This window comes from Crocuta crocuta, unplaced genomic scaffold (genome assembly GCF_008692635.1).
Source record: "Crocuta crocuta isolate KB4526 unplaced genomic scaffold, BGI_CrCroc_1.0 scaffold348, whole genome shotgun sequence".
NCBI lineage: Eukaryota > Metazoa > Chordata > Mammalia > Carnivora > Hyaenidae > Crocuta > Crocuta crocuta.
Window position 1 is genome coordinate 6,163,810 of NW_027529573.1, and position 13,710 is coordinate 6,177,519.

General features: G+C 45.1%; 1 protein-coding gene across 1 annotated transcript in view; it reads right to left on the reverse strand.

Annotated features, from left to right (window-relative positions):
- Positions 1-13,710, reverse strand: part of GRK3 (G protein-coupled receptor kinase 3) — a 106,729-nt gene that overhangs the window by 51,148 nt on the left and 41,871 nt on the right. The window contains exons 3-6 of the mRNA XM_077761679.1: positions 9,300-9,401; positions 7,029-7,103; positions 5,922-5,983; positions 724-775 (exon numbers count right to left, since the gene is read on the reverse strand). Coding sequence (XP_077617805.1) covers positions 724-775; positions 5,922-5,983; positions 7,029-7,103; positions 9,300-9,401 — 291 coding nt within the window. The remainder of the gene's footprint in view (positions 1-723; positions 776-5,921; positions 5,984-7,028; positions 7,104-9,299; positions 9,402-13,710) is intronic.

Sequence of the window (13,710 nt, forward strand, 5' to 3'; positions counted from 1 at the left end):
ATCCTGCGGTTTGTGAGTTCGAGCCCCACGTCGGGCTCTGTGCTGACAGCTCAGAGCCTGGAGCCTGCTTCGGAGTCTGTGTCTCCCTCTCTCTCTGCCCCTCCCCTGTTCATGCTCTGTCTCTTTCTCAAAAATAATAAAATAAACATTAAAAAATTTAAAAGAAAAAAAAAGAAAGAAAGAAACATGGGTTCTAAAAGTGAAGCAAGGGACACCCCTCAGAACCCGAGGTTGAACACTGGAAGCAGAAGAGCCTTGCAGGAAATGTGTGTTAGAAGTGACGGCTGCTTTTCTCACTCTCAAATATAATTAAAAAAAAAAAAAAANAGATGAGACCTAATAATAAGAAAGAGAAAAGAGTCCTTAACCAGGGTGGTGAAAGACAAGGGCATATGGGAAGTCCGTTATGTAGGGGACTTGTATTTTTTTACTACAATTTCTGTGGGTCAATCACAGCTTAAAATACCCTTTATTAAGTAAATAAACACATTCTTATATGAATCAGAAAAAAGAGAATGAAACCTCGAGCTGTTTACAAAACCGGGTATGGGGGGGATGAGTTCTTCATACGTTAGAGCTGTAAGGGCGACATCTGTTTAGCGGCGCTTTACCCGTGGGAGTGTGCTCCGGGATAAAGTATTTTCTCACGAAGTGAAGCCAGAGGAAGTTTTTATTTAAAAAAAAAAAGAAAAAAAAAAGGGAAAGAATTAAGAGGATACTCACATGGATGTTTAACTCTACGTTTTTCCACTGGCAAAATCGGGTGAACTTGTCGCTGAGAAAGAATATGGTCTTGGTTAGTGCAGAGTCACAAGTCGCCAGAGTCGGGCGCATAGGGCAGTGATAATAGACCCGCCAGGACGGGGACACCCGTGGGGCTTCTCTACCGGGAGCACGTTTTCTGCAACACCTTTTCACAAAGCGGCCCCCAGATGCATGGCCTTGTTTTAGGATTCAGGGGAAGATGGCGCGTTTCCCTTAAACTGGGATTACTGCGTCTTTATCTGAATCACCACCGACAAGAGAAGCCCTAACGTGAGCCACGTTGCTGGTTTAAACTGAGTAATGTCACTTTCTTTAACCCCAATAGGGCAAAAACATTGTAACTTCAGCACGTAATTCGTATAAAATTAGTTAACGAGGTATTGTAGAATCTTGTTTCTACATTTGGTTTTGAAACTTAAGCGAGTGTGCCTTGCACTTAGAGCCCATGTGCATTCACACTTGTCACATCGGCCGTTTCAAAGGCTCAGGAGTCACACGTGGCTAGCGGCTTCCACACTGGGCCATACGGCTCTAAGTGACAAGAAAACTAATGCTGGTAAAGAATTCTAAGAACAGCAAACACCCGGATGGGCCAGGCCCTGGTCGCCTACAGCCTCCGGCGGTAAGAGTAGTAACTCCAATGACCAGGAACGCCGCCACCCATTCTACAGCTGAGGAGACCAAGGCGCGGCCAAGGTCACACGGTGAGAGAAGCGGTGGGGCTGGACCTGAGCCCAGACCAGGTATCGCCACTCCCACACACAAATGCTGCCGGAGGAAACGCCCCTCAGGCTACAACCACAAGAGGCGCTAAATCCTACTGAGCTGAGGTGCTCCCACAATTTATTCAACTGCTTGATGAATAGACTTTTCTTCTAGGAAGCAAGAAAAATACCTATCCCACATCTATTCTAATACAGACATGATTGTCATTAATTCATGAGCAGCGCTGTCTACAGTGTTTGCTTCAAAACAGTTTTTCAAAAGAAGTGCATTCTAGATTGAATGCTCCTCAAAGGCAAGGAATATTCTTGGCGATTGCTGGGTCTCACCTGGCCCCCGTCACAATTCCCGACACAGGCACAGTATCCAGGGTTCTTTGTGTGAATGAATGAATGAATGAATGAATGAATGAAAGGGAAAGGGAGAAGGGGAGGGAGAGAGAGTACTCAGAAAGTGCAGGGGACGGGAATTATCAGCACTGTAACAGAATGCCTTAAGGCATCTAAATATCCCAGTTTCCTGGGGGTTTCATTTAATATGCCTTCTAAGGATCTTTTAAAAATATTTCTGACTAATATAATCAAGTTGAAATCAAAAGCAGAAGAACTCCTTGTAATTCTGGGGCATCTTTTGTCAGTGAATCTGAAATGACACCTACAGAGTGCTTCACTGATCTCCCTTATCATCTCTGTGAGGTTAGCAAAATTACATTCGGAGAGTTTCCGAGAATTATTTCAAACGTTTTGTTTTTTTGGGTTTTTTGTTTGTTTGTTTTAAGTATGATGAATGCAAGAGGCAAACCCACACTGGGGTGTTCTCTGCGCTTACAAACCCAGGGCTGCCCCCCTGAAATCAACTTGGCGTGCTGGGTTATAGCTCCTACTGCCTTTTCTCGTGGATTCTAGAGCTCGGAGCTGGCAACAGGGGCCGGTGACCTGGCACATTCCACGAACTTGTGAACGATCTGGGGAGGATTAACAAACCGTCCTGCTGACCAAGAGAAGAGTCAAGGGAACCAAATCCCAACACATACCATGCCCCAAAAGAACACCCCACCCCCAAAAAAGGAACACTCTCAAACACACATTTTGCCCATGAGGAGTGGGTCTGCTGTAACAAGTTCTTCTTTAGGCAGTACAGACAGCCCCCAGGGCATCCAGGGTCAGTTACGTGTCCGTGGAGGTTCCCTGAGCACTATTTCTAGTCAATGCCTCGGACCAGAATGGGCACTTCTTCCTGACAGAAGAGGCTGAGCCTGAGGACAGAGCAGAACCCAGGCAACAGAGGGCTCCTGAGAGCCAGCGTCCTTGCAGATGACACATGGCCACCCCAGAGGGAGGAGCAGAGGTTAAAGACCCAAAAACAACCAGGGTGCAGTGAGGGGGGTAGGGTAAGCAGTTTTGACCCCGATCTGTGACTCGCTCGGGCTTACGACTGCTGGGCAATTCAAGTTCACTGAGGCTCACAAACCTCAGCCCAGATTCAGCCCTGCCTGAACTCCGCCCTGAGTCCCCGGCTGCCTCGACTGAAGGCAAGAGACGAGCTGAGGCCCTGCTGAAGATTTTCCCGTTGTTACCAGGCCGCGGTGCAGGCCCCCGGGGAAACTGCCTTCACCGAGAGGCCCTTGTGGGGTGTGGCCAGTGCCGCTGAGGCCAAAGGCTACAAGATTCTATTTATGGAGGGGCCACGCTTTGTAAAACCCAAGTGCAAAACTCTAGGTCTGACGGTGGAGTTTTTAAATTCTCATGTGAGCTGTGGCAGCATAAAAAGAACCCAGGGCAGTGTAAAAATGAAGAAATTCACTTTTTAAGGTGAACGGTTTCAGAAAATCCAGTACATGTGCTGGCCTAACACACAAACAGCTGGGATTTTTTTTTCTTTTTTTTTTTTTGGTGGCACTAAACCCCAAAGGCTCGTCCAGGGGGTTAAAAATGAAAGGAAGGCTGGCCTGGTGGCTCGTGAAAGAATCTAACAGCAAAGAGCTACAGGACCCCCTCCCCGATTTTCATTACCATCCCTGCCTTTTCCCTCTGCCCCAATGATCACGTAAAAGCTCTCGGCTGAGCCAAGAGTTGGGAAAGGTCAGGTTTTTGAGCCAACAGAGATGGAGACAGTGCGGGCAGGAAGGACTCCTGCTGAAACCCAGCCGGCCTCGCCCCTCGGCATGAGAGCCACTGCTTTTTGGCAAAGCCTCTGCTCCTAAGCAGGAAAGTGTAATAATCATTTGGATGCATATTAGTTTCCCCAAGTACTGACTCTGCTCCAGGGTAAAATTGTCTCTTGAACTCTAGTGGAATCACAACCCCATGCTTTTGGGTATTTTTTAAATTACTTTAGTTCTGAGACTATGGGGGGGGGCGACCCACAGCGAAGAAGCATTTGTTTTTAAAGGGCAATTACTGAGCAGCTGCGGGGCTGCTCCAGCGCCCAGACACAATCATCATGTCGATTGTCTAGAAATTAGCCGAGTTTGTGGAGAAGCGCACAGTCAGTGCGAATGCAGATCCGGTTTAAGAAAAGGCCCGATTCCCTTGGTGCTTGATCAGAGAGAAATACTCAAAATCCTGGTGGACCGCCTGACTGCTGGGTGCCTGAAAGGCATAGGAGCTGGGCACTTTTATAGGCATCACTGCATACTTTCTGGGTTTTGTATGACAAACACGCACATTTAGTCTGAGTCACTCAAAGGGAACATATTTATCCGGAATCATAATAATATATATGAGCGCAGACGTCTGCCTAGACCCTTCAGTTCTATTACATAAAGAGTCAAGTGCAGGAGTGCCTGGGTGGCACAGTGGTTAAGCATCCGACTTCGGCTCAGGGCACGATCTCGCGGTTCATGAGTTCAAGCCCCACATCGGGCTCTGTGCTGACAGCTCAGAGCCTGGAGCCTGCTTCAGATTCTGTCTCTCTCTTTTTCTCTCTCGCTGCTCCACCCCCACTCGTGCTCTCTCTCTGTCTCTCAGAAACGAATAAATGTTAAAAATATATATATAAGAAAAAAGAATCAAGTGCAAGCTGGACCCACTTTGGGGGACAGGATCTCAAAGTGCAAACCAATGAATAAGGTTATAGAACAGGCTTGCATGAGCAAACGTGTACCAATAAGCTACTTCTAATGTTGCTGTTCCATAGTCTATTTAAACCTTAGGCCATTTTGAAGCTAAAGTGACTCAAGAGGAAGAGACATTAAGATATGCAAATCCTAAATAATACGTTAAAGTACTGAGGTAACAGTCTAACGCACAGCTCAGTGCACAGTACGTGCTCAGTGCTTGTCGAATGAATAAATCAACACACATTTTAAGGACAGTGCTCACTGGGTAAAAGGAGATACCCCTATGCAAGATTTCATATGTATGCTAATATATACAAAGTTTCATACCTTTCCATAAATTTTTGGAAAATGTTGCCTCGAAGACTTTCACAGATTTCTTCTATGTAGGGCTGGAAAAGAGGGAAAAGAAATTCCAAACTGTGTAAATAGGAATCTACAACAGAAACTGATGAGACTCGGACCAGTGAAGGTTCCCACTCTTGCACCTGCCCTTCGCGGCGCTTGCCCGGTTTTCAGTAACAGATTCATNGAGAGAAATACTCAAAATCCTGGTGGACCGCCTGACTTCTGGGTGCCTGAAAGGCATAGGAGCTGGGCACTTTTATAGGCATCACTGCATACTTTCTGGGTTTTGTATGACAAACACGCACATTTAGTCTGAGTCACTCAAAGGGAACATATTTATCCGGAATCATAATAATATATATGAGCGCAGACGTCTGCCTAGACCCTTCAGTTCTATTACATAAAGAGTCAAGTGCAGGGGTGCCTGGGTGGCACAGTGGTTAAGCATCCGACTTTGGCTCAGGGCACAATCTCGCGGTTCATGAGTTCAAGCCCCACATCGGGCTCTGTGCTGACAGCTCAGAGCCTGGAGCCTGCTTCAGATTCTGTCTCTCTCTTTTTCTCTCTCGCTGCTCCACCCCCACTCGTGCTCTCTCTCTGTCTCTCAGAAACGAATAAATGTTAAAAATATATATATAAGAAAAAAGAATCAAGTGCAAGCTGGACCCACTTTGGGGGACAGGATCTCAAAGTGCAAACCAATGAATAAGGTTATAGAACAGGCTTGCATGAGCAAACGTGTACCAATAAGCTACTTCTAATGTTGCTGTTCCATAGTCTATTTAAACCTTAGGCCATTTTGAAGCTAAAGTGACTCAAGAGGAAGAGACATTAAGATATGCAAATCCTAAATAATACGTTAAAGTACTGAGGTAACAGTCTAACGCACAGCTCAGTGCACAGTACGTGCTCAGTGCTTGTCGAATGAATAAATCAACACACATTTTAAGGACAGTGCTCACTGGGTAAAAGGAGATACCCCTATGCAAGATTTCATATGTATGCTAATATATACAAAGTTTCATACCTTTCCATAAATTTTTGGAAAATGTTGCCTCGAAGACTTTCACAGATTTCTTCTATGTAGGGCTGGAAAAGAGGGAAAAGAAATTCCAAACTGTGTAAATAGGAATCTACAACAGAAACTGATGAGACTCGGACCAGTGAAGGTTCCCACTCTTGCACCTGCCCTTCGCGGCGCTTGCCCGGTTTTCAGTAACAGATTCATCACTGTGATCAGTTACTTAACAGTTACGCGCACTGTTCAACTGCACGTTCCGGGGAGGGAAGGACAGGTCACATCCCTAAGCCACAGACGCTTCCCAAGTGACCAGAGTTGGTTTTCCGGGTGTCACTGGTGCAGTCCCACAGGGCTGGCACTCAAGAGCCTGGTGTTTGATCTGGTGCCCTGCTGTCGCCATCTTGAAATTCTTAAATTCTGACCGAGGGGTCCCATGTCTTGCGTGCTGCACTGGCTTCCGGAAGTTATGTAGCACTTGTATTCATACAAGTCTCGATAATCGGCATCGATACTGAGTTTTAAAGACTAAAAGCTAATGGGTCCATGGAGTAAATTTTTTTTTAATTAGCTATTTTACTTATTGACTTTCTATCTCACGGAATCAGAGCTAAAGGTAACCACAGGGAAAGAATTAATCCCTCTCCTCACTTTGCACATCAGGAGGCTGGGGCACTGCGGACAAGTGCCAGCCCAGGGTCTCTGAGCAAATTCAGGGCTAGACCTGGCTCATTTGTGCAGTGTGCATCCCTTTACAGAGAACAACCTGCAGTGAGTCTTGTATAATAGGAATTTGAACCACACAGGTCCACTTATACGTTGATTTTTTACAGTACCATATTGCAAACGCATTTTCCTTATAATTTTCTTAATATTTTCTTTTCTCCGGTTTAGTATAAAAATACAGAATACAATTCCTAAAACATACAAAATAAGTGTTAATCAACTGATTATGTTATTGATAAGGCTCCCGGTCAACAAAGGCCATTAGTAAAGTTTGCGGGTGGGAATCAAAGGTTATATGTGGACTTTCGACTGCAGGGGAGGGGTCTGTGCCCCTCATCCCTATGTAGTTCAAGGGCCAGCTGTATTTATTTTGAAATAATTTTGCCTTACCTGGAAAAGAGTGGATGTCACTTGTTTCTTGGAGAGGTGACTTTGTACATGTTCTACAGCTTGCTTCGAGAATGGCTTTTTTATTTAAAAAAAAATCAGAAAACAGTATTTTTTTCACAAAGATCAAACGTAAGACTATGTTACACGATACCACAATATATAATTGAGCACAGTTACTAGGCAGGAGCCTATGGTAATTATGTTGACGTGCATTCTTTGGACATCGGTTGGGATATTTATGGGCAATCTGCACAGAGGCTTGTCCCTCTGAGTTTCTGGAGTTCTTAGATGCCATGTTGAGAAGGATGATGAGCACAAGGGCACCTGACCAACATATCTAGTCCCACAAGGATTTAGGATTAACCGTGATTTTAAAAAAAGGGGAAAGAACCTTACTATCACTTTATTAAATGCATATGTTCCTTAATTGGCTAACAACGGAGGTCCTGGCAATGTAAACATCCCACTAGGTAAGACCAAACAAATGCATGGAAACACACGTAGGAGTTAAATGTCGGGTCTACAAAGCGAATTCATGTGGTAGAAGGCTGGAGGTTAAGGGAAGGCTTGCCGTGACCACAGCAGAGGGGAAATGGCTCTGTAAAGAACGGAGCCTGCACCAACATGAACTACACATTCTGTTCTCCCCCCAAACTTCAAATTACACCTTCTTTAATAAGGCACCCTGAGAAGGAACGCTTAGAACGCACATACACTGCCAAAAAACCCTCTGAATTGCTGAGCTACATGAAAACCAGTTTCAGAGGCATCCCCACGGAACTTCCAGCGTTTTCCAAGGTTCAGCCATTTTCTGGCAAGGTAGCAAAGTACAGAGCATCAGCCATTAGCTCCACTCAGAATTTCTGTCTACTGCGGGGCCCTTGAGTTGCTCAGTCTTGATTTCGGCTCGGGTCGCGATGTCGTGGTTTGTTTGTGAGTTTGAGCCCCACAGCGGGCTCTGCGCTGACAGCCTGGGGGCTGCTGGGGTTTCTCTCTCCTGCTGTCTGCCCCACCCCTGCTAGCGCATGCTCGTTCTGTCTCAAAATAAATAAACATCAAAAAAAAAGAAAAAAGAAAAAAGAAATGCATGCCACAAGGAGTACCCCCGTTAGCCACAGATGTCCGTTACGACTGTGCATGACACAATAAATACAGGAGCACCGAAATAAATCATGATCCTGGCCAGTGCCGTCTGCTCCAATGTCATTCTGCAATGACAGCAATGGTGTGTACCTGCGCTGTCCGATACCGGAGCCACCAGCCACGTGCGGCTATCGAGCACTTGAAATATGGCTCGTGAGGAACTTAGGAGTTAAATTTTTCATTCCATTGGATTTTATTGAGTTTAAACCTATGCTTAAGAGCCACAGGTGGTGAGTGACTCCTACATTGGACACAGCAGGCCAGGACCATGAGGCCACTCCCTTAGAAAACTCTCTCAGAGACATTATGTGGTAATTTTTTTTTAAACATTTATTCATTTTTTGAGAGACAGAAAGAGACAGAGCATGAGCGGGGGACGGACAGAGAAAGAGGAAGACACAGAATCCGAAGCAGGCTCCAGCCTCTGAGCCTCTGAGCTGTCAGCACAGAGCCCAATGCAGGGCTCGAACTCATGAACCCTGAGATCATGACCTGAGCCAATGTCAGACGCTTAACCGACTGAGCCACGCAGGCACCCATGTGGTATATTTTTATTGCTAATTATTCGACTCACTTCTGGGGGAATAATTTCCTAGGAACCTAGTTTATCCCAATGACTGAATGGATTATTTATCTGATTTACAGGAGGGGCGAGGGGGAGGGAATATTTCCACTATCATTTAACTATTAATAAAATTAATGTAATAATTATGATCTTCCTCATGAACCCACAGAAACCATTTAAAATTTATGTTGACCAATATTTGATTAGCCGAATTATTTAAAGAACGGCCAAACTAACAACAATAGAGCCTAATTTCCTTTGGAAAGTCTAGACCTGAGACCAGCCCTTTCTTCCACTGATCGGAATGAGCCATCAATGTTATTTGCCTCATTTTTCTTCGCCCTGAAAGCTCTGCTTTTGGAAATTCGCTCAGAGTGGATGAAGCAACAGCTCTGATATCAGCATTACCAGGAGACAAATGACAGAGGAGAAGAAATAGGTCCCATCCTAGGGGCCTACTGTTCGATTTTTAAACTCCCTCCTCCTATTTTAGTTTCGTTCTGGAAACTCAGCGAGCAGCCTCCTGCCCATCCTGAAGGAACGGAACACGAAGAAGGACTCACATGCGAACATGACAGCAGCTCCTTCATGATGTACGTGTCATAAATTTGTCGGCTTCTGCAAAGGCGGTCTTCTTCACTCTCGAGCTTCTCGTATTCTTTTATCTAGATTTTTCAAAGTTAGCAATGGTTAGGTATGTCTTCCCAGAAAACCCGCTTTATGAAAAGAGATTGCTTGCTGGGGCAAAAAAACCACTTCCACCAGAGACTAAGCAAATTGCTGCGCCGGCTACTCCACAGGAAACAACCACTTCGGATGTTAGAAGAATGAAGTGGGGATCGTTTAAATGCAACTTGAAACAGACACATGAGTTTTTTCCTCTGATGAACCCCGTCACTTAAATTTAGAAGCACAATATTAGGAAACAAATACTGCCATGGTTACAATGATCTTACAATCTACTGGCCGGGACCATTCAGAGCGAAAGCCATTTAAATCTGGCTAAATCAGTTCTTTTATTTTTAAATGTTTTATTTATTTCTGAGAGAGAGAGAGAGAGAGAAAGAGAGAGTGTGTGTGAGCAAGGGAGGGTCACAGAGAGAGGGAGATACAGAATCTGAAACAGGCTCCAGGCTCTGAGCTGGCTGTCAGCACAGAGCCCGACATGGGGCTTGAACCCACGAACTGGGAGATCATGACCTGAGCCGAAGTCGGACGCTCAACCGATTGAGCCACCCAGGCGTCCCTGGCTAATTCAGTTCTAAGACTTAGGACAAAGGTCATTCTCCCTCAGCTACAGCATGACAAAACAGAAGAAAAAAAAATATATGTAATGTCACGATTCCGGCAAAGAGATTTTTTAAAAATCCAATTGAGTGTTTTAGAAAGGCATTAACCCACAGATGCCAGCATTGGTTTTTCAGGTTTGAGCCTCAGCTGCACAGTGAAGTGTTGACAGACAGGCTACTTTGCTAATGCAGGGAAGCTAACTGGAATGGTGCTACAGTAGGCCAAATAATAAAAATATGCTTTAGAAACACTTGCCTTATGGAGAAATGGCCCCAATCGCTCTAATCTCATAACAGGAGCTCCTGGATCAGAGGAGTTGCTTTTATTTATTTACAGAAGTATTTTTAATCCAAGAGACAGGAGAACAAGAGCACAAATGAGATACGGAGTTAGCAGGCAGACAGCGGCAAAGACGTTCATGGTGAGGACTAATTCCTGTGTGTGACTTACTTTGAGGAACAAAGCATTTTCAACAGATAGACAGTTGTTTACGTGGACTTCTCATAATATCTGAGTGTTCTTTATTCTGGGATGGCAGAACAGAAACGAAAGGTACCTTTTTACCGTATCAGCCGGGTTTGATAATTCTGAAATCAAAACCAGTACATCCTCGGAGAATTTCCGATAAAGACGGGCACAGCCGGCTGGGAGTGGGGGCGTGTGTGAGAGAGACCGAGGTCCCAGATGAGGGCCAGCTGGTTCACACACAGAGAAATTACTGGGGTCATCCTGTGGTCCTGAAATGCCGCCAGTGTTACAACGAGGTGGCTGAGATTCACAAGTCTGGGACCGCCAGGGCTTAGAATGGAGTCTTGCTGAACCAGACAATAAAGTCTCCCTTGAAGGCAGGTGGACTGGGGTAAGTTATAGCCCACCCAACCAGAAAGGACCATTCTAATGAAGCAGCAACCCAGCAATGTTGGCACAGCCAAAGAATCCGGGATTAACCACCCTGAGTCAATTCAGGAAAACAAGTCGAAGGAGTTCAGATACCATGCCGGATGCAAATATGGTAGCTGTGAGGCAACAGAAACCAGACACCTAAATCCGAAGCAGAGTCAGAAAATAAACAGAGGACCTGGCTTGGCCAATTTCTTTTGTTGGTTTAATATTAGGTGGGTCCAAAGGTCAGTGCAGAATTCAGGGACAGAATAGGTAGACTGCCAGTGAGCCAAGGGAACCGTTTCTTCTGCCTAAACAAGTAAAGGAACTCAAGAAATAATAACCCTTCAGGGAATTATTATCCTAGATAACAAATGTAATGAAATAGAAGTTTCTGTTCCCGGGGCCCTCAAAAGCAAGCTGACACCTGTTTAAACAAATGCTGATTCTATGGGAAGTTTTCCATGAACTGTAACAATCCGACCACTTGGAACATTCTTGTTTCTCGGGCAAACGAGATTCCGAACCACAATACTAGCTCTTATTAAGAGACTTGTGCCTCATGAGCTCCCGACCTGAACAACAGAAACGGTAACTCTTAGTAGACAGAGTGAGAGCCTCAAGTGTCTGTGGTTGTCATTCAAAATTCACTTTCTATTATCAGGAAGGCCACGAAAGGAAGAGCATGCAGTTGACCATCAATCAGCTCCAGGCAGGACGATCTTATTGCAGGAGAGGCATGGAAAATGCCACACCTCTAACTCAGGCAGTTAGGTTGGCCAGGTAACCTGAGCAGGCAGAGGCCTGAGTTCAAGGTGAAAAGTGATCCCTTGAGCAGACTAGAAGCGTGGTGGTCATCGACGACGAACATTCACCGATCGTGCGGTCCCATTCTGCCTGGGTGCTTACAAAGCTCACAGCCGAACGTGCGGCCTCAATAACCGGGACCTTGTTGGTCCACAGCTCCGCTCTCTCACTACCATTCCGTTGAGACGGCCTTGCAAAGCCACTAATGGCCTCCGCTTGCCCAACCAAGGGTTTCTCTCTTGTCTGTGGGTTCACTGACTCTTCAGCAGCCTTCAACCAGCTGCCCACTCCGACCTTCTTTGCAGCTTTCTTCTCTGACTTCTGTGATCTACACTCTCCGGGGGTTTGCCACACCGGCCCCTCTTCCCTAGCCTCCCTCGGCAGTTCTTCCTCCTCCGCTGGAGGAATACGGAAGGGCCGCACAACATGGCGCCAGGGAACCCTTTTCGCACCCATTCTATTCCCCTGAGGCAAAACTATTCGGTCCCACCGTTTCAAACACCAATTCTATTCTGAGGTCTAACTCTGGATCTCTGGTACTCACTTCCTCCCCTGGGCTCCAGATGCTAAATATCTATCCACCTATTTGACCCCGCCATAGCCTCTCTACCCCAGCCAAACATGCTCTTCGCCTACTCTTGTTTAGCATGAAAATGAGTAAAGCTTCCTCCCAACTGCTTAAGCTAAAAAAGGAATAAACATCATGGATCCCTGCTCTTTTGCTCACACCCCTGCTCCTTCCACCACCCCCCCCCCCGGCTTCCAATTCATCAGCCAATCATATTGGCTTTGTACTCAAAATACAGCAAACCCTGGCTCTGCTTCAGGTAATAGCCAAATCACTACTAAGGGAGCAGTCCTCCTGAGAACACAATGATACCTTCTACACTATATGCTCACATTAGCAAGGGATCAAAAGTACATACATAACAGGGAAGGGGCATCAAACAGGAGAGAGCAAGTAAGAAAGGGTATTCCTGAAAATAAAAAGCCAGAGAGGGGGAGCTGCAAAATTCTGTGTGTAAACTCTGCCAAGATCTCTTCTGGACCCTTTAATGACCTGTGAGCATGGCAAACCTGAAGCAGTCCAGCTAAGGCTAAAAGAACTGAACAAGACTTGGCCATTACTCACTGTCTAAAACAGAGCTTTTGAAATTTGAGTACATTAACTGCTAAACAAAAAAGCACTACCCTTTGAAGAAGCATACAGAATTTAGAATACATATCTGTAATATATCAACCCCAATGTACAAAACACAATCTAAAGTTATTTTACATATAGGGGCACTTGGGTGGCTCATTCGGTTGAGTGACTGCTGATTTTGGCTCAGGTCATGATCCCAGGGTTGTGGGATTGAGCCTCACAGTGGGTTCCACGCTGGGTGTGGAGCCTGCTTACAATTCTCTCTCTCTCCCTCTGTCCCTCTCCCCCACTCATGCTCTCTCTCTCTCTCTCTCTCAAAAATAGTGTAAAATAAAAATAAGAAAACAAATTATTCTATATATCAAGAAACAGGGAAATGTGGCTCACACGCTCTAAGAGAACAGACCATAAATGAAGACTATTCAGAAATGACTCTCATGTTGGAATTATTATACAAGGATTTAATGCAGCTTTATAACAATACTTAAAGACATAACAGAAAATATGCATATAATGAATAAAAAGATAGGAAATAGCAGAAGAAACATATTAACTATGAGAAGAAACAAATGGAAATTTTAGAGCTAAAAACACACCTGAAATAAAAAACTCAATGGATGGACATAATAGAGATGCCAAAAGAGTGAATGAATTTGAAGACAGATCCATAGAAATTACCCCACAGAAAGAAAAAACATTTGGGGAAAAAATTGAATAGGGCAGCAATAATCAGTACAATATCCAGAAATCAAACACATATATATTTGGAGACCGAGAAAGAGGGGAAGGAGAGACTGAGGTAGAAAAAAATGCTTTAAGGGATGCCAGGGTGGCAGTTGATAAAACATCCT